The sequence below is a fragment of the Thermobia domestica genome, chromosome 2 (genome assembly GCF_964235325.1).
Source record: "Thermobia domestica chromosome 2, izTheDome1.hap1.1, whole genome shotgun sequence".
Lineage (NCBI taxonomy): Eukaryota > Metazoa > Arthropoda > Insecta > Zygentoma > Lepismatidae > Thermobia > Thermobia domestica.
Window position 1 is genome coordinate 5587516 of NC_137455.1, and position 27790 is coordinate 5615305.

Here is a 27790-nt window from a genome sequence, read left to right on the forward strand (position 1 = left end):
CGGATGAAAATTTTGCCTTGGTCCGCCCCTGCATATTAGTGTCGAATCCATAATTTACGGGTTACATGCGTAGGATCGAAACTGCGTACGATCGAAACTTAAACCGGCGTAGGATCGAAAAACAGATAAGGTCATATGATCGAACAATAAAAAAACGATTATTTTATAATCACAGAATACTAAGTAATAGTATTTTTTTTTTAGTTATATAGGGAAAAACCGGAGTAGGATCAAAACTGTATACGACCGAAACTGCGTAGGATCCACACTGCGTAGGATCGAAACTGCGTACGATCGAAACTGCGTACGGTCGAAACTGCGTAGGATCCACACTGCGTAGGATCGAAACTGCGTACGATCGAAACTGCGTACGGTCGAAACTGCGTAGGATCCACACTGCGTACGATCGAAACTGCTTAGAATCGAAACTGCGCACGGTCGAAACTGCGTACGGTCGAAACTGCGTACGGTCCAAACTGCATAGAAACGGAACTGACAAATAAAATAGTGACAAATATAATTAAATAATCATACAGGGGTGTACCCAGGAAGTTTTTCTTGGGGGACTATGACTTATTCAGGAGGACCAAAAAAGCTAAGTCTTGTCTCAGCAGGGAGAAAGGAGAAGCCTCCCCCCAAAAGCCACTACTTCTGATCAAGTTGGCAAATTCCTTGTTCAGAAGATTGCCGTTAAGTTCAATTGACTTAGCTTAACATTTTCTTAGTTACCTAGTTGCTGTGAATTGTCACTTCTTTTATAGACTTTGCAGGTGGCACAATCGAAGGTTCATGTAATTAGTTCAAGTTTTTGCTAGTTTGGGCTTCGTCCCAAATTTACTAACTTCCAGGGTTGTTTTGTTTAAAACAAAATACTTAACTTTTTTAAATTGTAATTTAATGTTAATTGTAATTTTTTTGTGAAAAATTTGGGAAATTTATCCTTTCCCCCCTATTATTTCAGTGTTCTTGGCTATATTCAAACCAACGTACAACTGTCTGGAATCATTCTTGGCCTACAAAACGCACCATAGAGGAGCACGATTGGATAATTAGGGAAGCCGGTGAACCACCATGTATGCTGATTTTTGCTTCTGACGCGTAAGAAGTGCCAAAATTTCATGTATATTATGAGAGAGTTTTTTTCTTTCTCTCTTTGTATGGCAGCCAGCGACTTCAGGTTTTTACTGTACCTTGTCAACATACCAGAAAATTCTTTTTAGGTGACTTGAACCCATGTGGCTTCGGTGTTGCCAGCTAGAAAAAATCATGAAATTCGGCTAGGGAATTTAAAAAAAAAAATTTCACTCCTACATTTTTTCAATAATCCTTCCCGATAGCAACACAGCGATCTAACTTACACCAAAAAATAGCCATGTCCCTCTTCTAAAATACAAGACGTAAACGATATCAATCGGGCTAACAGTGTTTGGGCAATAAATTATTAACTGAAAGTCTACGAAAACCCCAAAATCGATTTTGTCCCGAAAGGGTTAATGAGATATGCGCACCAAAGATTTCGGGCTCTAATTTAACGTGAGCCCCCCCCCCCCAAGTTTCTGGGCTGGTTCAGAAAATGAATGGCCTACATAGTACTGTCTACGGGCTGGATGGGCTACCAAATTTCAGCTTTCGTTCTCCCATAGTTAATGTGATATAGGCGCCGAAAATTTGGGGGCTAACTTCACCAGAGCCTCCCAAGTTTCTGGGCTAGTCGAGATAAAGATCGACGGCCTAACAAATTTCATCTTTTGGGCCAATATAGTTAATAAGGTGTGAAAACCAAAGTTTTGGGGCGCTAACTTAACGTGAGCCCTTAACTTTTTGGGCAAGTTGAGATAATGGGTGTACCAGGTACTAAACTTCATGGGCCTTCCAACCCATTATTATTTAAAATTTGGGACACTCAAGGAACACAGATACAGGGTCTCCAAATGTGAAAATGAAAATGCAATCTTTAAGTTTTATGTCCGACTGTCATCCTGGGTAGACTAAAGGAGACGCAGATGATGAGAATAAATGGAATGGTGAAATGAAAGAGTTGTGGGAAAGGGAAACTCGGAGAAAAACCCCACACACACGGTGTTTGTTCACCACAAACTCCACTTTGCGCAAGTTGGTATAGAACCAGGGCCCCGCATCATGTGTGAACCCTCTGCCAATAAGCCACCGCGGTCCAGAAGTCCTCGAGACGAGACACATAGGCGTATACCTAACGTGTAATTTGTTCGTAGCGGGAATTTCTGTTATGGTATAGTTAATTACAAACAATGAAAAACCGAAAATGTGATGTGGACAATCGCGACCGAAAATGTAATGTGGACAATCTCGAACAAGCAATAAACAATCTGCGTGATTTGTTTTAGATTTCGGAAAATAGGTTCTGCCAGATTTACGCTTATCGACTGTAATCGTTTACTCATTTATTTATTTATTTGGGAGGGAAGCAAAGTATAATACATTTCAGTCATTACACATGCAAAGAGATGTTTTATGGTAATTGTTTTTTGCTGAAATATAACTTCGGTATCTTTTATACGTGTTTAGGAGTTGAGATTATTATCTAATAATTATAAGGAAGATACAAGTTTTTTTTTTTTTTTTTTTTTTTTTTTAAAGGAAGATACAAGTTTTTCACCTTTGTACAACAATTCATGTTTAATAGGCGTATAGAAGGGGCTCATGCCCAAAACATTGGGACTCCATTTCTGGGACCAAATGGTGGGGACCCGGTTCCTGACCACCACTGTGCTGAGGGGAATCGGATCTTTCCAACGTCACCATCTGTATTCAACAACTCCATGCTTAAACGAGAAATAGAGTGGACTCGAGCTCAACATTTCGGAACCACATTTTCTGGAGCTTCGAGGCCAGGGCCCAATTTCTGATATTACCGCTTTCGTTAATCGACCCCGACCTTTCAAACGCTAACACTATAGTACAACACCATGTTAAATAGGCAAATAAAAGAGACCTGAACCCAAACTTTTGGGATCTCATTTCTGGAGTCTCAGGTCCCGGAGCTTTCCAACACCACAATATGTATCCAATAACTCCATGCTTAAAAGAAAAATAGAATGAAGCCAAGCTCAAAATTTCGGGACACATTTTTGGACCTTTGAGACAAGGGCCCAATTTCTGACGTTAACACTGTGCTCAGACGACCCGAACATTTCCAACTTCACCACCCACATACAATTCCATGTTTAATAGGCGTATAGAAAGAACCCGCGCCCAAAACTTCGGGACCCCATTTTTCTGGAGCCTCATGGCTGGGGTCCGGTTTCTGATATCACCACTGTGCTCGGGAGACCCGGACTTTTCCAATGCCACCATCTGCATCCACTAACTCCATGTCTAACACGGCTTCCCCATTGTAGGAGGATTTTGATGAATTTTCTGCAAGTTCTTTACAACTATTTACAACGTTTCAAACTATTCATAAGAAATGAAATTTCAATACATTAGAAACTATGTTCTTTTAAAATGTTCAATATGGTTGACAGCATTGATTTCCAGTAATAATTGTAAACTTTCGTAATTTTATTCTCTATTTGAATAGTAGTTTAATTTCGAATCTTTTACGGTTAAAAATATTTTTGTGAAATGTAACGGAATACATTGAAATGCTCCTACTCCCACGGGTACGTGTTCCAATTATAAATCGATTTGAGGTTCAGTGTACAAATGAGAAACTCCCAAAGCGAAGTACAATATTGTAACGTTGTTGACATACATATGAATAACTGGTGATTAGGTCGTTAAGCTGTACATAAAATCATATAAATTTTCATTCATATTACGCAGACAAGTACACACAGAACAGTATATGAATCTTTATCTGACTTTTGTTTCTCTAACTTTCTGACAGCCTTTACGAAATAATATCTTTAAAATCGAAATATTCGTTAAACATTATTATTATTCTTATCCTTCAATATTCATCATACATCATATTCTTCATTACTTTAAATTCTTCATATTACATAACTATTTTACATTATATTCCGTCGAAGCTGTTTCAAAGTTAGTATTACACTTCTGACATAGTCATCATTACAAATCATAATTAATTCTCAATCCATACACCTGTAACTTGTCCATCCTACCTGCAGTGTGGATCCTACGCAGTTTGGATTCTACGCAGTTTCGATTCTACGCAGTTTCGATCGTACGCAGTTTCGACCTACGCAGTTTGGATTCTACGCAGTTTCGATCCTACGCAGTGTGGATCCTACGCAGTTTCGACCGTACGCAGTTTCGATCGTACGCAGTTTCGATCCTACGCAGTTTAGGTCGTGTGGAGTCCATGAATATAACCCTAATTTATAGCTGCACAGGTTAAACAAATTAAAGAGAGAGAAAAATATATATTTTTTGAGCGCATGATTAAAACTTAAATTATTTCAGGGCAACTGCGTAGGACCAAAACTGCGTAGGATCCAAACTGCGTAGAATCAACACTGCGTAGGATCGACACTGCGTACGATCGAAACTGCGTAGGATCGAAACAGGTTTTGAGCTGAATTTTTTGATCCTACGCAGTTTCGATCGTACGCAGTGTCGATCCTACACCGCATTCCCAAATTTTCAAAATTAATAGGAAGACGTTTAAGCCCGCGTTCAGGCAAAAACGGTCATGTGAGCTGGAAAGGGCAACGTCCAAGATGTTGCTCGTACATAGAAATATATGGGAAAAGGTTAATGTGAAAATATAGGGATGAGCAAAACCGGCTTTTATAAAAACCGGAAACCGGTTTCTAGATAAACCTAAACCCGAAAAACCAACATTTCGGTTTTCTCCAAAACCGGTTTGGTTTTTCACCGAAACCGGATTCGTTTTTTTTTTCAAAACCGGTTTCGGTTTTCACCGAAATTGGTTCCAGTGAAAACTTTTGGAAAACACATAAAACTATTTCTGTGGAAACGGATTCGGTTTCCGGAGAACAACGAAACACTATTCTGTAGTGATGAGCAAATGCAAGACCAAGACCAAGACCGGGGTGGTCTTGGTCTTGGTCTTGGTCTTGCACATTCAGTCTTGGTCTTGGTCTTGCATTTGAATCCTTGGTCTTGGTCTTGGTCTTGGTCTTGCACACCCAGTCTTGGTCTTGGTCTTGGTCTTGCATGCAAGAGTCTTGCAAGTCTTGCATTTAAGAAATCTCAAGCTTTCCATAGGTAAATTTTACTATGGATATAAGGGATAATAAACCCTATAATGCGCTAATGGTAACGGAAATATAATGCATGTTCCTAAATGTAATATAGTTAAACTTCGTGTAAGTATGATGAGTGTGTACAACATAGGTGATGACCTTTATTTTTTTAATGGGTGCCCACGCTTTTACTATTTATAAGATATGCCTAAATCACAACGTTTCGTAATCTGTTTATATTATTTAACAGATCCAACACTTCACTAGTTCCCAAACTGGGGAGGCTACCCCTGAGACGCATGAAAGAAAATCAAGACGACACAGATTATTGAAATACTATGAATTGTAAAATTATTTTTACACTCTAAAAGTGTCAGATTTTTCTTTTCAACCACGTTTAGCTAATCCTTGTATTAAACAAACTTACACTTAAATATTGAGATTTTGTTTTACTGATTTCAGTATGCACTGTATGGGGCATAAACATGGACATTACGCAAAAGCGAATAAAAAAATGCAGGCTTTCGAAATGTAGGCATGGAGAAAACAAGGAGAGAATTAGCTGTGTTGAACCTAAAACGAATGAGAAGGTGAAGGAAAAAAAGAATTTTAGATATTGTTAAGAGGAGAAAGAGGAACTGGTTAGGATATTGGATGAGGAGGAACTGTATTATGAGGAATGTGCTAGAGGGTATTGCGGAAGGAAAGAGAGGGAGGGAGCGAAGGAGACTAGTTGAAGGAAGGTATTAAAACAGAAAATTGCTACGTCAAGACGAAGAGACTAGCTGAGGACTACCGAACGTCGAACCTTCTCAGTTGCAGTAAGTAACCTGCCAATAATGGCAGAATAGCTATGATGATAATGATGATGATGATGATACGTTTAGCAATATTGACCAAAAAAGAGAGAGAATTAGAATAATAATTATTATAATCAAACCTCTTAATATTTTAGAATAATTTGAGTGAAAAATGAAAATGACTCAACTGTCTATGTCTTGTATAAACCCAATTTATATGAATATTTTCGAGCTGTATTAGAAATACAAACATCAAACTCCAAGTTATTTGAAGTCTCTCTTGTGAATATAGATTACTAGCATCAATTACCCACTTCATTGGGTTAAACTAAAAAAAAATAATATGTTTCGTTAGTCAGTCACTTTTTACTATTAGTAAAGCGCTTTCTGATATCGATCATTTTCGATTATTTTTATATTTCTCTCTCCTCTTTCTCCTCAAGTTGCAGGGCTAAATTTGGATTCAAACATCAGAAATGTCACTGTTCGTCTCACAGACCCCGTAAACTATGGATTCGGCACTAATATCGGTCATTTTCAATAAACTTATATATCTCCTCCTCCCCCATGTTGCGGGGTAGAGATGCACACGAGACAAGATTTGTGGCTGTCTCTTGAAAATGTGCTGTAAAAGTGATGTCTCGACTCAAAAAATGTATATTTCTCTATTGGAAGAATCGTGTCTCGACTCGAATTTTCTCAGGAAAATCCTGTCTCGACTCGTCTCGTGCGCATCCCTACTCATCTATGTTAAAAAATTGATCCAGATTGGTCTTTTGGTTCAAGAGTTACTAAGTTTTATTTATTATTTTCTAACTCCTCCTTCTCCCCTTCCCTAAGCTTTACCGTCAGAGTGAAATAATGAAAACACTCCAAGGCCCAAACTTCATCTATGTTGAAAATTTGATGGAGATCGGTCAGGTGGTTCAAGAGATTAGTAGTCACAAAAATAGTGTTTCAATTTTGTAATATAGATTTATTGTTGTAGTATAATGTTATATCGCTCAATACTCGATGTGCCGTATACCTAAGGAGGCTAAAAGTTATATTAAAAAACAATTATTCAACGTACAAGCATCCGTCCTAACTTGCCAACGTACAAGCATCCAATCAAACTTGTGGTCACCTGCACTAAGTTTTTGTCAATGTCATGAAAATGTTATTTCGATATTAATTTTATGAGCATACATTAAAATTTCCAACGGATGCTTGAGTCTCGGAGCCAAGGCCATATCCATGTAGTCGACACCTATGGTGTACGGTATTACTGATGTTCAATGCTAATAGTTTTGGAAGAAGAACACCACTAATATGCTTTGAAATGAAATGAAGTATCTAGTTTAACGTGCTACAATTATGCATCAAGGCTAGGGGAGACGGTAATGATGAGAAATATCTGAAATGGTGGAATGAAGAAAGTAGGATGAAACAGAAAAACACCGAGAAAATCCACGCACACGGTGTTTGTAGACTGAAAAAGCTCACATGGCGCAAGATGACACCTGTGTGGCTTGGAAACGAGCAATATCTACAGAAAACGCGAACAACAAATTCAGAAAACGATATACTGTAGCTATATGCTGCAGGGGCAGATCGACTCACACGGATTGCATAAACTACTGGAAACACATTCATTCCAGCAGCATTTTTACTGAAGCCAAGAAATCCATCTTCTTTTTTACATTCTATATTTAAAAAATCAAGTGAACCACTGATAGGAAAAAGGGAATAAGTACAATTTTTTTGCGATTTTAACGTGAGATAGCAGATGTGTTTCTTTGAGATAGTTACATCGTTGAGTAGAAAATAGGAATGTTTGGGCAACTCTATATGACCAATGTAGAAGACAAAATATCTCGCTGATTAGAAAAAGGGAATAACTACGTTTCTTATTTTCTTCTTCCAATCACTATAGGATACCACCACAACTGTGAGACTGTGTGTATGTAGACAACCATAAGAGCCCTCTGCTGACGTTACGATACTTCGCATTGTCTTCGCATTGCACAATCTATAGAGAAATATTTGCCCCAATCAGTTACAGATTTACGTGTTTTCAGTGATAGAAGTGGTGATCATACAATACCAAAACTGGAATCGTACAATGACATTAATGCTTTTCAGTCTGATCGTGTCATAACGCTTTACCACTCTGCCGTGTCGTGACAAAACGCTGTAACTTTGGCGAAGAAGTTTTGCGAAAATGAGCCTTAAAGTTTTCATCCGAAAATGTGATCTGTATCGTGTAGAAATAGTGTATCTTGACTTTGGAAACACGTGGTTACATGTAATGTTACGTAAATGCATGTTGTGTGATTAAATTTGGTGAAAATTGATTGGTTGACCATTATTGCCTAGTTACACTGGTTCTACACGATACAGATCACATTTTCGGATGAAAACTTTAAGGCTCATTTTCGCAAAACTTCTTCGCCAAAGTTACAGCGTTTTGTCACGACACGGCAGCACTGTACAGCAATATTTGCCTGCCAGAGGTCACAGTTTTTACCATGTGACCGAAATTTTGTTATAATCAAACGAGAACTCAAACGACACAATCGCATTTATTTACCAGCACAGTATAATCACATGATTACGAATGCAAGAAATACTAATACTCCATTTCAAGTTTACGAAGTTGTCAATGAAGAAATCTTAGATTTTAAACATTAGTGGTAACCGTTTTACAAGAAATCTTCAGGTAGCATTGTGGACAAAACAGTAAATTCCAAGTAAGTAAATAGAGACACTGTTTATAAAGCAGAATCTCTAGGTTATGTGCAAGCTCATAAGTTTATCAATGAACTAAGAACTGATATTTTTCGATTACTCAAAAGTAATGTCACAAACGTTCCACTGCCAACGTCAAAGGCATACGATTGGCAAGTCCCGATCAATCAGAAGAAGATAAACGATTCTTCACAAATCATCAAATGCATACCTCACCAATACAAAAAGTTTTATAGGATGATTTGTTCATGGAAAACCACTGACCAAGAAACTGCAGAAGACGAAGATGAAGACGGATAGGACCCTATGTAAAGTCATTCTATTTTGACAACGTATTTTTTCAGCTGTCTATTGTATTACTTTTCTTGCTGTACGAATAACATGTGCTTTACAAAAAAAAAAAAAAAAAAAAAAAAAAGAACGGTGACGATAACAGTTAGAAGCGTAACATGCGTGATAGTTCGGATACATATATCCAAGATAACATATAACATTGTATTCAGCATGCATGTAGCTTTCTATCATAAATTGCACATTACATGCCCTACACACAATTACAATTGCGTCCAACTCTAATTGATTGGAAAAAGGGAATATTTTTTCCATTTTTAAGCTTATTCAACCAATTGCAGTGCTGCAATACAAGATTCTCCTTCTTGTCTTAGTGTTTGTTAGTTCTTTTGCTACAAGTAATCAATTATACACTTTTTGCAACAAGTACAAACAACGCCTCGGGAAGGTTTTTTAGCGTTTTTGAAAACTTAGGTCTGATGCACTTATTCCCTTTTTCCAATCAGTGATTCAAGTAGTTTCGGCGCTTGTGCAAGACTCTTGCGCAAGAGTCTTGGTCTTGGTCTTGGTCTTGCACGTATGGTCTTGGTCTTGGTCTTGGTCTTGCACCCCTTGGTCTTGGTCTTGGTCTTGCATCGGGATTCCTGGTCTTGGTCTTGGTCTTGGTCTTGGTCTTGCATGCAAGACTCTTGCAAAAACTGCAAGACCAAGACTCTTGCGCTCATCACTACTATTCTGGTCGGAACTAGAACAAAGTTTGGAAAAACCGGAACCGATTTTGAAGAAAATCGAAATCGGATCCGGTGAAAACCGAACCGGTTTTGGAGAAAACCGATAACCGGTTTCGATGAAAACCGAACCGGTTTGAAAGAAAACCGAAATCAGTTTTGGAGAAAACCGAAACCGGTTTTTGAAAATTTTCGAAAGCCGGTTTCGGTTTTTTAAAAACCGAAAAACTGGTTTTTGTGCCCACCACTAGTAAAATATAATTAAAAATGGTCGATATTAGTGTCTAATCCATAGTTTTCATGCTAGCTGAGATGAATAATAACCGGTGGGAGCTCGCAATTAAATACAACATGACTCAAGCAGCTCAAAATTTTATTGGAGTCTTCCAACTATATAATTTTCTTATGGTTTGCTTAACTAATAGAGTATTTCCATGTATTGAGTTGTCGAAAAATTTATGTAAGATTTCGGGTACTTTCACTTACGCATAAGCTCGTGCCCATAAAATACAGAGTAAGAGGGTACAATTTCGAACACTTTAGAAACTTTTTTTATTTTTTGAACTAATAAAACATTACTACATGACATTTTTTTATAAACACAAGGTACAAACTCATGTATTGAATTACAGAAATATGGAAAAGAATTGTTATAGTATCTATAAACATAAATTTCAGATTCGGAAAGAAACATTCAGACATATACCATATCAGGTACAATCCTGAACCCTGGTAGGTACAATTTCGATCACATGCATTCTACACAAATAAACTATTTCCTACCTTGTGCACTTATACATACTTTGTGATACCACACGTTGCAACACTGGCATCGTATGCAGTCGTCTTTCACCATGACTCTATATGTGATAGCACAAGTCACGAAAGCTTCATGGATTCTCATTAGCTAGGACATATGTCTTTCTTCTTTGCGAAAATTTTGTTGTGACTTGAAGCTTCTTCTTCTCGGCATAGGCCGGTTAACGACAGAGGATTTCTTAGTCTGTACACCAACAATATGTCCCGTGCCTATAAACGACCCTGTCTGTACTTAATAATTAATTTATCTAGAAACTTTAAAAAAGCATTAGTCCAAATTTTTCCCCAAAATTTCTTTTGTATTCTCTTCGTATTCGCGTTGTTTCATTTTTACTTTCGAGTAACGATAGGAGAGAAGAAAAGTGGTAATCGTTAAAAAAAAAAAAAACGAAATCGAGATTTGAATTCATTTAATGATTGCATATCTGTCCGTTCATTCGTTTCATCTATACATGTTCACTTGCCTAGAGACCATACAGTTCAAAGTATCCTGACCATTTTTTATAAGGTTCTCTAGGTTTATTTCTATTTTTTTCCTTCCCCAAAAATAAGGATACCTTACTAAAGGGTAAAGATTTTTTAAATGCGATTTTGTAAATAATGATATTGTTTATAATTCATATAATCGGTATTTCAATAACAACTTTATAGTATGGCATAAGTTTAGGGAAAATCTGTGAAAAGTAGTTTAATCTTGAGAATAAGCGAGTTCTTTTCGGATAATTTTCTCAAAAATGACTCACGCGATTATGTTTATATTTAATAAACAAACATTACGTTAATAACCTGGCAATGTAGCATAACTAATTTGTTCTGAGAAATTCTATAAGTGATAGTTTATTCTTGGTAGTATTTTTTTCGGACGATTTTCTTGAAAGCAACTCAAGCGACTATGTTCATATTTCATAAATAAATATTGTAGTAGTAATGGAACTTGCCGTGATTCGATCTTCAGACTATCGTCTGCACAAACTTATGTTGTTACACCCGGAAGGCCAGCAGAGGACAGTAACCGTCTGTTTACGAATATCAGACCATCATTGGAACATGCAAATTCATGTATTTCTTGTATACAGACAAACTGCGGGAAACGGCAAAACACTGACCTTTTCTTCTATTTCCGCTTTGCTAGCTTTTCTTAAGCATCAAGGTTTCTGTCAACCTAAACTTCTTACCTCAGCACCTGACATCGACAGCAACAACAAGGAAGAACTATATCTAGAAAGCGTTTAGCCGCCATATAAAAACTTAGGACAAAGAGATCAATTATTTTTACTTTGGGGCCAGAGCTAGTGTTGGCTTCTCATTCGTATCTTAAAGAAAAGCCAGAAGCAGATCCTTGCTCTGAGACTAAAAACTTGGAGCCCATGGACTTTGGTGGAAGTCAGACAACCAGAACTCTAACATCAAATCCAGGAGACTACTAGGATTTACAAATTTCCATGTCAGATGTTAGAGCACTCCTTAACCCACTTACCCTCTAACCTCATTCTTTATCTACTTTTATATTTAATTGTGACTTCTGTAGCATTTCTATCGAACGATTGGTTTTATTTAGTTAACTAGCCCTCGGCTCGCTGGGGGGCTCTGCCCCCAGGCACCCGCATTTGCTCGACCTACGGCCTCGTATCTCTTATGTATTAGCATTTGCATCAACAGTGATTTTCCTGTCTTTGCTCTTAATATTTCCTGAATTTGGCCAGGTGGGAGCTCTATGTCATCCCATATTCTTTATACACATGAAACATTCCAACTAAAGATAAGAATGATTCACCCACTGAATACATAAACTATGCTATTTAATCTGTCATACCTGTAGAGTCACGGATAACTCAAACGAAGAACGAATCTTTGAAAGCAAAACACAGGCTTCAAGTATGTTTTAGAATCCCCGTACAAATGGTATGAGTATCAAAGCATGCATGGAGCTGTATGCCGAAAAATGTACTGTATTTATTTACAAGTAGTGAGTACAATAGAGAATTATACAATAGTTTTTATATTTTGTCACTCTATAACTCGTCCATTAAATGTATGTCTATGTATTGTACGCACACAGTATAACAGAACAGTACAAGCGAAATTGATATCCAAGATTCAATCAGCAAATCAGTGAATGGCCGCACAGAGTCGGGAATCAGACAGGAAATCAGGATTGTTCGGAGCTGCCACAGATAGTAACCAAAAATTTTCCGCAAAATTATGAAACGGAATATCGAATTTTCTGCTTCATGAGAAGTTCTTTCACTTGTTTCTACATCGTTATTGTACCCGTAAACTTCATTTGTAATTGAAATTAAATAAAATGAAGTCTTTCAGCTTTCCGTCCCACAGTTATGCCGTGTTTTCTAAAGGAGATGGCGATGATGAGAATGAATGAAATGGTGGAACGAAGAAAATGGGAGAACCCCTAGAAATCCATACACAGGATGTTTGTCCACCGCAAAGCACACATGGCGCTAACTGGAATTGGACCAGGTACCCCGCTCCCAAAAGTAAACGCTCTACCACTAAGCTACCTCGGTCCTCTTTATTTGTAATAGAAATCCCATGAAAAACTAGTTACATAAACTGAAAAATCTAACAATTCTTCATTCCTGGAAAAATATGTTAGAAAAAAATTAATGTACACTTTCCATAGAATTCATTTTTGATCACACAATCATAACATGAACTTTTTGCCTGACGACTCCTGACGAGTATTATATATGTAATGTTTTCTTACATCTTTATTACATTTATATATTTACCTAGTTCTAGGCCCGTAGCCAGCCCGAAAATGTAGGGGGGCCCGGTGGAAGTTAGGGGGGACCGATCCAAAAATATTAGTTCATCCTATATTATAGTTCATTTGCAAACCTACCGTGAAAATTATAAAGGAGGCCAGTAAAAATTTAGGGGGGCCCGGCCCTCCTAGACCCCCTGGATACGGGCCTGCCTAGTTCCATCTTGAACAAAGAAGTAGGGCTATTATAAATTATCTATTGTAAGTTTTAAAAGTACCCAAAATTTCCGTGTATCATACTTTACACACAGACACACAGAAACACCATGTATTTTTTTTTTCATTTCGAAATACGAAATAGTATTTGAAAATTTTCCAGTTATTAAAGTTGTTATTGGAAAACTATCATCTGCTGTTATTTAATATTCCTATTCATGCATTCGATGTGGATTAATACTTAAAACTCTAATCCAACTACTAGGCGTAACAGCCCATGTTGTGGGCCCGAGCCTCTCCAACGCCATCTTTTAGCGATTAGCTAAACTACGTCCAGCCTAGCGACGAACACGTGACGTTATTCATGTGACTCCCAAGTTTGCATCACGACGCTAGGTGGACGTCGAAAATTGGGAAGCACCAGCCGGGAATTGAAGCTGGGATCACACGGAGATTAGTCCAACGCTCTCACCATTAGACTCTAAATTCACGAGACAATTGATTAACACTTAGTCGTGGTTGGTTTAGAACGGAAAACTTTCCACCTCATATCACTAGCCACTAGTGATTCGCTATACGAAACGGATAAACTTCTTACTCTTTCGTTGTAGTTTCTGCATGATCATATGATATTGTGGAGAGTCTTCTCCTCAGCAAGTATAGCCAAGATCATAAATAAGTACTGACAGAAGTACAATTATTTCATCACCAACCACCATCGAGATAATCCGTTGATTTAGCAGTGGTAGAGCGTCCACCTCCGGTGCTTGGGGTCCCTGGTTCGATCCCAGCTCTCGCCGTGTGGACTCATCAACGTTTCCTTTAGCCTAACCGGTAACCGTGGGACGTAAAACTTAAAGATTTTATTTCATTTTTCCGTTGATTAAGGAGCAATCTACTTGCGTCAGTTACCGGCTGGACTCCCCAATAGCCGGGGTTCGGGGCGGGAACATCACTTTCCCCTCTCATGCCGCCGCTGTTTCATGGTATTGGAAAGTACCGGTATATCAAAAAATAAAAAAAAAAATGAAATGAAATGAAATGAAATCTTTGAATTTTACGTCCTACGTTTATGCCGGCTAGGCTGAAGGAGACGATGATGATGAGAAATGAATGAAAATGGTGGAATGAAGAAAGCAGACCCGTATCCAGGGGGGTCTAGGGGGCGGGCCCCCTAAAATTTTCACGGTAGACTTTTAAATGAACTATAATATGCTGATGAACTATAATATTTTTGGATCGGGCCCCCCTAACTTCAGCCGGGCCCCCCCTACATTTTTGGGCTGGCTACCGGCCTGGAAGAAAGTGGGAGGAAACGGCAGAACCTAGAGGAAACCCACACACACCGTGTTTGTCCATCACAAAATTCACTTGGCGCGAGCTGGGATCGAACCAGGGACCCTATGCACCAGAGGTAAGCGCTCTACCACATATATCAAGCAACATCACGCTACTGATAGTTGTGTGGTTCAAAATTCAGCGCTTTTTATCTATTATTTTAAAACTTTCAACAACGTTTCATGATAAATGATCCACCCTGTTTATTTGTGTATGTGAGAAGGAGTGTGTTTACAAATTGCACCAATAATTTAGAGGTATATCAGTAATATAATCATTAGGGCAGGCATATAATGGGGCGTATACGGGAGTATATTGTGTATACCCACCTAAAATTTTTATAGTACAGCGTATATTCACCTTAAATTCACGAAAGAATGAGCGTATATTAGAGTGCGTATACTCCAAGTAATCTTGCGTATACGCTATACTTTTGAAAATGATCGTGCGTATTTCTACCAAAAATTATAGCATTACAGCACTGCATTAGGGCAACCCAAAAGCATAAAAAGCATAACAGCAATTTACACATATGGTTGGTAACCTTGAACATGGTTGTGATTGTGTAAGGGTCCAGTAGAAACTAATTTTAAAAGCATAATAAAGCATAATATTAGAAAATAAAGCATAAAGCATAATTTAAAATATATAATGTAGCACAATTCTTGGAAAATTCTGTTTAACTGCAAGTTTAACATATTGTATTGATATTTTTTAAAACCAATATTTACAAAGCAAAATCATTGAGAACATAACAATGCAACAATGAAACGCTAATTTTTATTTCTGTAAACTTTGGTGTAATCCTTTGATGTGGAGAAAAGAAAAAAAGGAAAAAGAAGAAGAAAACCTTCCACCAACTATGAATAGTACACAAGAACTCCACACTATATTGTTATGTGTATCTCTTGAACTTGAGCACTTTCTGTACTTTTTAGTGGCATCTTTTACTTTCCCTTTCTGCATATATGCACCTCAAAGACTCACTCAAGTGACAGAAAAAACTGACTCGAGTAAAACATCTCTCTTTATAGTGCCTTAAGTAGAGAGTTCATTAAATATGAAACAAACTGGTTGCCTCAAATATTAATAAATAGATAAAGATATTTAGAATATTTACTGTATAGTAAATATTATAGATTATACACGATTAATGTAAAACAATGATTGAAATTGACAATAAAGAATAATTTGGAAAAAAATAAAGCATAATGTGGGTTGCTCTAGCAATAATTTTGGAAACAATTCCTCATTCTTGGTAGAAGATTGGGGCTGAATCCCCCTCTCCCTGAAACCGTACCTGAACAAGATTTACACTGACACGTGATCTGAACCCCATGTTTCTTATCAAGAACCAAACCCAGAATGACGCTTATGATGATTTTACTTTGAAAGAATATTATTTTAATGTGTAGTCAGCGGTGGTGGCCAAAAGTGAGGGAACAAAAAAATCCTCATTAGTCCCAGGACCTGCCGAAAGACGGAATACTTAATAATAAGACCTGATCTGAATATTTGTATATCAATGTTAGTTTTCCCCGGTTGTTTCTAACACTTTGTTTGACGAAAGGTTGTATAACTAATAGGATACTATCTTTTTCAGTTAAAATACTATATCGTATTTCATATTTTATTAAGTAAATTGACAAGAGCAATGCAAGTAGGTACTAGCCCATTGTACTCTTAAACAACGAAAGTGTAAGGAGAGATTTGATTCCTTGCTCATAAACATTTCAAAATTCTGTCTGGAAAATTGTGTGATCAGATTATTTAATAACAAATTTGCAAAACAAATAAATAGAAAAGATAATATTAATAACAGTATTTTAACAAAAGAGACACTGACCAAAGCTTAAAACTTTACTTTATTTTAAATTATAATTTGTAACTGTTTCGGATATCTAGCATATCCTTCTTCAGACACGATCGAAATTAATGAAAATACAGACATTACAAATTATAATTTAAAATAAAGTAAAGTTTTAAGCTTTGGTCAGTGTCTCTTTTGTTAAAACAATTAATCCAAAGCCATGAATAGTCTTAATAACAGTAATGAATAATGAGACTTGTTTTGTAAAAGTTATATTGAAACGGGGGATTAATGAACAACTTATATTTTTAATTCCACACATGCCATTAAATGTATGTTATTATTACTCTTAGAAAATGAAAGACAGTAAATACTACAAACATATGCTATGACGTTTAAAGAAATACGCAATTGCAATATTAATTGCTTTGAATTGCAATTAAAATGCAATTCCTGTAGCTTTCTTAACTCCACGGGAAGACAAATAACCAATACGTACTCACGCAAAGGCAAATATTATATGGCACCATTTTTTCTATAAACCAGTAATACAAACAAAAACTTTATAGGCCTAATTCAAAATGAAACTATATACATTAAGAAGTCACTTCAAAAAAGTGGGGGAAACTGTCCCCTGTTGTCCCCCTAATCGCTGCCCCTGGTAGTCAGAGTAGGTATATACAGACAACAAACATTTGAAGTAATTTAAAATGCAAGAGAAGTGATAATCACGTGAAATGTATTCCAATCCAAATAACCTCAATTGCTTGGAAATGAGAAGGGACCTATTTTTTAATAACCAACGTTATACAACATAGTCCTTTAAAAAATTTAATATGTAATTTGTTCGTGACAAACATATTACGCCACCGTGTTTATCATACGGAAATCACATGTATCCATAACTAATTAAATGAAAGTATCCGAAACAAGTAAATAAGCTGGGTGCCGTCTTCACCGCGTGTAAAATTCAGGCAGAGCGCTTGACGCATAGATATGCCGGGAGCTGTGACGTCACCAGCGATTCAATCAATGGGGGCTTGGGAGCTCAGCTGCCAGCCACCGCACTGATCGTGGCGTCCCAGTTTCCACTGATTTGTAATGTGAACAGCTGTCAGAGAAAGTCGTGCACTTGAGTTACAGTGGCTCTGAGGATCAGCTGACTGCAACACATCGATCAATCACACAGGAACTTCAAGCAAAGCCATGGCTCGACTGCTCATTCAACTTCCTCGGTAAGTACTGTACTGCACGGGGTCGCCCTAGTTCCATCATGTAATACAGGTCACAGTATACACGTCTTCTTTAGCCAGGGTCAGTGTGCGCTTTCCTTTACCTGCTCAGGTGGGTGGGGGCTGAGCGAGGCGAAGTCACGTGTCAGCAAGTGTATGAATTCCAAGGCAGCCGCAAATACAATACACAACTTTTATTGTCTTTTTAGCGTCACATTGACACTAAGGAAAGCTATATATTATATCCTCGTAATCTATACTTTTATTTGTCTTCGAACCTCACAATGAAAACAAGGTTGGATGGTTTCGTACGAGCATTTCTTTACAATGGTTAAAGTGCTTTTCAGCTTTCTAGTGTCATAATATGAGTTACCGTTGTTCCTTCCGAGTTTGTGGTGAAGACTTTTTTTTTTTTTTTTTTTCATTAGAACAGTGTCAAGGTCAATTCACCTGAGACCCTCAGACACTCAGTGTTGCCGTTTAAAAAAAGCCTGAAAGGAAAGAAAATAGTGAATTAAAGTCTATTTCGATATTAAGAAATTTCAAAATCAGTGGTGGATATAGCCGGGGGCCTAGGCCCCCCAGTTTTTTAAGTGACAAAAATATATTTTTGGAAGTTTGTAGTAAATTCATGATATACATATCACAGTCTCAGTTCTGGCTGCTCCGCCCCCCAGTTTTTATTTTCTAGATCCTCCTGTGTCCATGCGTTAATAATAATAATAATAATAATAATAATAATAATAATAATAATAATAATAATAATAATAATAATAATAAATTCACCTCTCACAGTATACAAATAATTGACAGAATGTACGGATGCCCACACGGAAAACATTTCGCCTACCGAGGTCTCTAATACACTTGAAAATATGCCGTATACTGTATACAAATACATATGTATAGTGTAGTTGTTAATAAAATTAGAACATGTTCACATTTGGCCTTTGATATTAAATATTTAAATATGAAGTTCCTTTGGTTGAAAGTTTTGTAAGTAAATTGACAAAGATCAGCGATTTACAGTGAATCAGTAGGGGCTCTAGTTAAAAACTGAGGGACCCAGACTATTATAGGTATATCATGAATTTACTGTAAACTTTCAAAAAAAAAAATATATAAATAATAGCTTAAAATAATTTTGTCATTTAAAAACTGGGGGGTCCAGGCCTCCCGGCCCCTGGCTAGACCCGCCTCTGCACTGAATATCAATTTGTATATCGGTATCCGAATTTCTTCTTGTTTTTATGTAAAATAAAACCACATTCAGTGGTGTTCGTGGGGGTCGGAACACCCACATCAATACAAGTGCATGATTTAAGAGTTCTCTTCTAAGTTTTGTGGCGAGTTGCGAAAGAAAATTAACGGATATTAAATTTTCTACTGTTTATTGATTAATTAAACTGGACTATAACGCAGGGGCGGATCTAGCCCGGAGCCGAGGGGGCCTAGGGCCCCCTAGATTTTTGAGTAGCAAAATAATTTAAGCTATTTATTTATACCTAGGTATATTTCTGAGAGTTTATAGTAAACTCATGATATACCTATCATAATCTGGGTTCTGGCTGCTCCCCTCCCCCAGTTTTTAACTTTTAGATCCGCCACTGTACTTGACCTAAATTTTTACAATATATCGTGTCGGGAATAGGTGATTCCATGGGGGAAAACGCCCGCTTGTCCTACTGCTTAATGTGCAATTCAAACTAAGGCAATTAACCCGAACAGGAATTGAATCCGGGACCACAAACAAAAAAAAGTGCACGCGTTAGTTACTTGACCACTCATGCCCGCTCGCCTAGGGACTATTGCGTACACTTTTGGTGCATGTGGTCCCGGGTTCGATTTCTAAACTCTGAAATGAAATGAAATCTTTTAGTTTTACATCCCACGATTATGCCGGTTAGGCTAAAGGAGACAGTGATGATAAGAAATGAATGAAATGGTAGAATGAAGAAAGTGGGAAGAAACGGGAGAATCCCAAGAACACTGTGTTTGTCAACCACAAAGTCCACTTGGCGCTAAGTGGAATCGAACAAAGGACCCCACACACCAGAGGTGAATGCTCTACCACTGAGCCACCGCGGTCCGGGTTAAGTTTCAAGTTTAAAAAAATTGAACTCATTTTGGTTGTTCGGATTGCACCATAAATTGTAGATGGATAATTCTCATACGTATGACCTTGATGCTGAAAAGGGACACAAAAGTTCAACAAATAAGGGTTATGGCTGACCAAACGTCTTTTCGTTGGTATGTATGGAGTCGTAACTATTTTTTGTTTCCTACAACTACAGCCCCACAGTTACTAAAATGACAGACGCTATTTGGTTAGACCAGTTATTTCCAACACAATGATATGTGACGTCATGGCTTCGCCCATTTCGGTAACCCGAACAATCGAAAGTAGTAGATCCTGAGCTCTGATAATCAGTGGCGGACTTAGAAGATAAAAACTGAGGGGCCAGCCAGAAGCCAGACTATAATAGGTGTATCATGAGTTTTCTTTAAACTTTCAAAAATATATAAATAATACCTTACAGTATTTTTGTCACTCAAAAAACTTGGGAGCCTAGCCCCCCGGTCCCGGGATAGATCCGCCACTGCCGATAATTGACTATAATAGGTATATCATAACAACAGCTTTAGCCTACTTTAAATTATTTTTGTCATTCAAAAAACTGGGGGCCTAGGGTCCACGGTCCCGGGCTAGATTTACCAGTGCCGATAACTGATGAGTGTTACCCACAAAATGAGACCAGAAATAAGGGCTTTTGTCTCGTAAATTTGGTAGAAGTCTCGTCTCCATCCTCGGAAGGCCTCTCTCGTCTCGTTTTGTAAATATATTATACAGGCTGTTTCAAAACAATAGGGTCTACTGACAGTGTTTGGGGGGTGATCCCTGACAACAAAATAAGACGAAAAGTATAGACCAACCTGGATGGACAAATGCTTCCTTTCGGAGTTATAGGCTGCCGAAAACATGAAAAAATGAACTTTAAAGGTCCATAGCTCCAAAACTATAGGTTCTATCGTAGTCTGGTCAAGACTTTACTTAGGAACATGTGCTCTATCCAAAAATATATGCTTCAGAATCCTGCAGTACTTCCGCAACAATTTTTATAGAGGTACTTAGTGAGTACTTGAGATTATATGGCCGTAACCAAACTACCTGTACAAAAATCATTGTGTGAGTACCTTAGGATTCTGAAACATGCATTTTTGGATAGAGCACATATTAGTTCCTTAGTAAAGTCTTGACGCGACTACGGTAGGCCCCATAGTTTTGGAGCTATGGATCTTTAAAGTTCTTTTTTTTATGTTTTCGGCAGCCTATAACTCAGAAAGGAAGCACTTGTGCACCCAGGTTGGTCTATACTTTTTGGTTATCTTGGTGTCAGGAATCACCTCCCAAATGTTGTTGGTGTTGCTTTGAAACACCGATTCCATATCAGAAGGGCCCGGACAAAAGGGCGAGGACAGAAAGGCCCGAGTCAAAACGGCCCCGCGTCAAAAGGGCCCGCGTCAAAAGGGCCCCGGTCAAAAGGGCCCCGCGTCAAAAGGGCCCGGGTCAAAAGGGCCCCGCGTTAAAAGGGCCCGGGTCAAAAGGGCCCGCGTCAAAAGAGCCCCGCGTCAAAAGGGCCCGGGTCAAAAGGGCCCCGCGTCAAAAGGGCCCGGTCAAAAGGGCCCCGCGTCAAAAGGCCCCGGTCAAAAGGGCACCGCAACAAAAGGGCCTGAGTCTAAAGGGCCTCTCCCTCAAAACGGCCCCGCGAGAAAAGGGCCCGAGTCAAAAAAGCCTCATGTCAAAAGGGTCCCGGGCTTGAGTGGAAAGAGCCCGGGTAGAAATAGTCCCACGGCCAGAAAGCCTGAAATCAAAACAGAAGTGGAAATCAAAGATGCACGAGTGAATAGTGCCACCTTAGTAAGCAGAAGTAATTGTCTAATAGAAGGAAGAATATCAGTGGTTATTAGAGACAAAGAGGAAACTTGAATGGTGATCTTAATTTTGTTTGGTTGCTGTTTGTTCTGCAACAATCCCTATCGCTTAAGTCGTTTCTCGATGAAAGTTTGCTTTCAACCGCGTCTCTCTGAGTTTGTAGACGTGGAAGACCCGGGTTCGATTCCCGGCGGGATCTCATGTGGTTCGAATTCCACGTTAATCAGCAGGTCCACATCTCATAGAGCCTCGCTGCTGAAAGGGATGCTAAAGTGAAAATCATATCATATCATATCTCTAAGTTTGTATTCTCGAGACCTAGCCCAATCAGACTATCTATTAATGACTGTTCCCTTAGTTCTAAAATTCAATTTCTGCCTCTGAATCAAAGTAGAAAAATACGTATTATATGAATAATATTATCTTGAAAACGTTTCTTTAATTTTGGTGTAAGAATATACATGTGGATCTCCATACAGGGTTAGTCAAAAGTATTGGGACAGAACAATAATAACGACACGTCTGGACGGGGAAAATCAAATGTTGCAATTGGTGTTATTGCAAAAACTGCATTGGCTTGGAGTGTGGTCACCGTGGAAGCCATTTTGAATTACACTATATTGCGGCTATGATCTTACACTTCAGTTTAGGCTTTATATTTCCACAAATGTGAAGGTGAACTCATTTTTGACACATTACCATTTGTTTAAGAGACAGGGTGTTTGACATATGTATCTAATAGAAAAAAAGTATCATGACAGGGCAGTAACAAAGAGACAAATGGACAAAGGAAAAGTAAATGTTACAGGTTGGTATTTGTGTTAAAACTGCGTTAAATGATCAAGGCACCCAACTTGAATTCCGCACATTATATACCATAAAATATTTTCAAATAGACAAAGGTACTTGTGTCACATAAATTTAGGCTAGAATCTTGCTACAAACGATAATCTGAATTAGGGATGCGCACGAGACAAGATTTAAGGCTGTCTCGTCTCAAAAATGTAGTGTAAATGTGATGTCTCGACTCGAAAAATGTGCATTTTTCTATTGGAAGAGCTGTCTCGACTCGGATATTCTCAGGAAAATTCTGTCTCGACTCGTCTTGTGCGCATCCCTTACTGAGTCGACTTTTGACCGATCTCTTCATTTACGCGATAGTGTGTGCTAAGTTTGACATTTGTTTCTAGTAGAAGAAAGTATTTAGACAGGTAACTAATAAATAGTACTTCATTGTGTTCTTAACGTTTCTGTTCGTTTGCTTACGTTTGTAAAATATTAAGAAGTTACCACGTATGTATAACATATTTTAATAGTAAGTATATTTGTGATTAATTGTTACTTTACGACTATAAAGCAATAGAATGCTTTTAATGTGCAGTTTCGAATATTTGGTAGAGCTCAACAACGTCGTTCAAATAGTAGTGGGTGATAACGATGTTTCTTCTGGTCATTGTATTGTACCATGTAGAGTTAATACGGGAAGGATATAATGGTAGAATTGCTAGAAAGAATCCATGTATTACCCAAATTAAGAAATATAAGATACTTAAATTTTCTAGGGCTTTTGAAAATAAACTCAAAAATTGGTGGGAATGTTTTTATCGACGAATTTAAGTTAAACCTGCATGAATATGATGGTAGAATAATAGTGTTTCGACAAGTAAATACAGAAATAAATGTCAAGAACTTCCAGCCTGCTTTAAAATACAGAAGAAACATATCTTAACGTTCTTAGAAGGACTTCTAATTTTATCAAGATATTGATCCCAAACAAAGTATATGTTGTAAAGAAAAGATTGCTTTAAAACTGCCCAAAAGTTCGCTAAAGACTGCAAAACTGCCCACCACACAGTACCGGCTTTAATCCCATAGAGAATCTTTGGAGCGAATTGCAACGTAAGGTCAATATATACGAAAGAAGGTTTGAGAAAAGCATTACATACAGATTGGAACAATATTTCCCCACACTACACCAGGAAAATTGTAACAACGATGCCGAAATGCTTAAAGAAAGTTATAAATCATTGTGTGTTTGCTATTAAATACTAACTGTATTAACTTGGAAGAATAAAATAATTTTAGAGGACATTTTATAGTAGTTTTTTTAATAATATTTGAATATTTATGTGATCAACAGTGTCCACATCCCCATTCAATGTAGTTTTTGCAACAACACACACTTGCAACATTTGCTTTTCCTCCGCCACATTATTATTTTATTGTCCTGATACTTTTGTCTACTACACACTAATGTCAAACAGCACACGTTCCTCGTAAAAGAATGAGGATTGGTAAAGAATGAATCATATTCTCGTTTGTAGGAAAATTCAATCCTAAATTGATGTGCTAAACATACTCCTTTCCATTTAAAAATATTATGTGATATCCAATATGGCGAATCTAGGATGGCTGTCATTATGTCCACGCCCTCACTCAGTGTAGTTTTCGCATCAACCTGCAACCTTTTACTTTTCTACGTCTACGTGTCTCTTTGCCTGTCCAGATACTTTGGTCTACTAGATACAATTGTCAAACGTAGCACCCTATCTCGCAAACGAATGAAGATAGGTTTTAAAAAATGAGTTCTTCTTCTCATCTGTGGGAACATTCTAGCCTAAATTGATGTGTCAAACCCACCTCTTTCCATTCAAAAGATATTGTGTGATATCAAATATCGCAGAATCCACCATCTGCAATATTTACTTTACCTCCGTCCACGCGTATCGTTATTACTGGTCTGTCGTAACATTTTTACTAACCCTATATTTTTTCCACATGTATGTTCTTTCAACACAAATAAACAGGTATGTCCACGTAATATTTTTCATCTAATAAGTATTTTTATACTTCTCAAGTTTTGCAGGCTATATCTCAGATTTCTTGACATGGGGCCTTTTTGTTACGGGGCCCTTTTGACCGGAGCCCTTCTGACCAGGGTCCTTTTGACTCAGGCCCTTATGACTGGAGCCCTTTTGACTAAGGCCTTTCTGTCCTCGCCCTTTTGTTCGGGCCCTTCTGACGTGACACCGGTTATAGGATAGGAAGAGATCATATACAGAGGTACAACAGTTATTTAATGCTACATTTTCCGACCATAACCCAATTTCGAAGTCAACTGCATAAGAGACAATTGAATGTTTTGCAGAAAGGTACCGCATGCGATCAGGAAGGCCGAAACAATGTAGCAATTTGGCAGTTTCTTTTAATTTACAATCTTTTGTGGAAATTCCGCATTCATTGATAACCAGAGTTGCTAACAAGCTAGGTGTTTCCCAGAGTTCAGCGCAATGAATTTTTGTACACTATGCTCTTTATGTAAAGTCATTCTGAAGTATGATTAGTACCATACTAAAGAGTTCGATTAACATATGTTAATTGCAGTAGTCAAACCTTTAGTATGACGCTAATCATACGTCGAAACGACTCTGCATAAGGCGGTATAAGTTGAAACCCTAGGAGAATGCGTTTAGTGCATGAAATAACGGAAGACGACTTTAATCACCGCATTGAGTTTTGCGAAGTAATGATATGAAATATCGATGACAGCAATATTGTCGTAAATGACATGGCATTCTCTGATAACTTTCAGACTGTCAGTTTAACGTTCCACATTATGCCCTTTAGGATGACGATGATTAAAGCAAGTGAATGATGATGAAAGAACGGGTGAAATCAAAAGGAAACGAGGGTACCGCGGGAAAACTCACCTATACAATATTGTCCACCACAATCTTACTTGGCCGGGGATCGAACCAGTAGTCCTACACACCAGAGCTAAGCGTTCTAACACTGAACCGCCGTGCCCCTCCCTCCGGTATTCTTTGATGAAGTGATATTTACCTTATATGGTCTGGTGAACCGAAAAAAATATCACTATTGGAGCGATGAAAACCCACATTGATGGGATGTTATTTCGAAGAACAGAAGTGCAGAAGCTACTGACAGAAATAAACTACATTCTTAATTAGAAATATTACGAATGATATAAGATATGTTAAATTAAAAGTAGGAATGCAAAATATTTTTTGAATACGAACTGTGGTTTAATTAGGAATACAGCTGGTAAATAATAATATTGGACTACAAAGGTATTCAGAAGTCTTGCTAGAGGAAATATAAATATATTGAAATTATTATTATTATTATTATTATTATTATTATTATTATTATTATTATTATTATTATTATTATTATCGAATTGAAAATTCAATGGTGTATCTAAAATCAGGTAAAAGATCAGAAAAAGTACGTGTAGCCAACAAGCGGTAAGAAATGTGTGAAGTATTAAGGCTTGCATTGAGGGTGCCAGGTAAACATGATTGGGAGCCACTGATATACGATATTGCATTGAGGACGACCCCTTCTCTACACGTCGTTCTTTGTCTAGGCCTTACTGACATGGAATCAAATAAAAAATAATGAAACAAGAAGTATATTATAAACAAAAAATCCTTACTAAAACTATTATATGTATTTTCTCCACTAAATCTCATCAAATTATATATATATATATATATATATATATATATATATATATATATATATATATATATATATATATATATATATATATATAATATTAACAACTTGACTTCGGTGAACATTACATTATTCTTATTATATATTAACGGTGCTAACCTAACACGAAGCCTTATAATAAGGATTTAAAAACAGCTGAAAGACAAATGACAAACATTACAAACAAATAGTATTTGTTTGTATTTTCTGTTGTATCTGATCAGATTTTATACGTATATATTTGTTTTACATTACAGTATATTTTTTGAACAACTTGACTTTGATTAACATTACACTATGATCATTATATTTTAGAAGTACCAATCTTGCATAAAGCCTTACAGTAAGATAAAAGAGTGAAAAAAGACATTACTAACAAAAAGTATTTTGAGATAAACATTACATTTATTATATTTGAAAATTACTTACTTAACATGAATCCTTAGAAAGAAAAATCTTCATATCTTGTCGATTAAATTGCGTCTAAAAGGGCCAGTGTCACTTTTTGGCAAAAAAAATGAGATGTTCGTCAAATTTAACGCCTATAATGGATATTTTCTTTTGCAAGAAAAGCAAATGTTAATATGAATAGTATATATACTCCAAACTACTTCGTGTTGACATTAGCCCTTTTAGTCCCAAGTCGCAGATATATAAAGTATGTGAACTTACATTGAAAAATTCTGGTTACTTTAATCTGTTTTGAAATTCTTCCAACTTATATTGGACATAAGTTTATTATCATTTTTGCTTAACTTTCCAAATGCCAAATACGATTGACATTTGTCTCAAACTGCTTGCGTGGATTGCAAATTAAAATTATGAACCAAGCCACGAAGATAGTTCTCTAAAGGTCTTTGAGTATACTCCTGTACGTACTCGACTTGCAGTTACTCTGTATTTTTTCTGCCGGTGGTCAATACTTAATTTGATCAACAGAGTGCTCCTTTAACCGTGTATATTCGACGATAATCGTTTACGATAAGATAAAATTCGTTGCGCCATATAATTTTATGATAAAATTACGCGCATCTCTTTACTTTATTTCATAGTTCTACCATATTCACTTTTTAGTATTCGGCGACAGTTGCCATTGAAATTCATACAGTTATACGCAAAATAATAATAATAATAATAATAATAATAATAATAAATAATAATAATAATAGAATTACAATATCAATTACATAAACAATACCTTCGAATAAAGAAAAATAACTGTCACGCTGGGATTCGAACCCGAGTCACTGAAATGGCAGTTCTCTGCTATCACACTTGATACAAAGATAAGAAAATAAACTAGTAGCTATGTTACATAAACATAGCACACACTATTTCTACACGTGTTGATGCAATTCAAGGAATGCGAAAATAATGTCTGCCGGCTTTTCTTCTTTAGAAATTAGAAGTCACGGTCAGGAAGAATTGCAGTAATATAAATCGGGACCAGTTAAAAACAATGAGATAGACCTCATCTTGAAAGAAACGCTTCG

At 37.2% G+C, this 27790-nt stretch overlaps 1 protein-coding gene across 1 annotated transcript in view; it reads left to right on the forward strand.

The window, feature by feature from the left end:
* The first annotated feature begins 17642 nt into the window (after positions 1 to 17642).
* Positions 17643 to 27790, forward strand: part of LOC145669919 (phosphoenolpyruvate carboxykinase, cytosolic [GTP]-like) — a 144243-nt gene continuing 134095 nt past the window's right edge. The window contains exon 1 of the mRNA XM_081738265.1: positions 17643 to 17845. Within this exon, the coding sequence (XP_081594391.1) occupies positions 17817 to 17845 (29 nt within the window). The 5' untranslated portion in view covers positions 17643 to 17816. The remainder of the gene's footprint in view (positions 17846 to 27790) is intronic.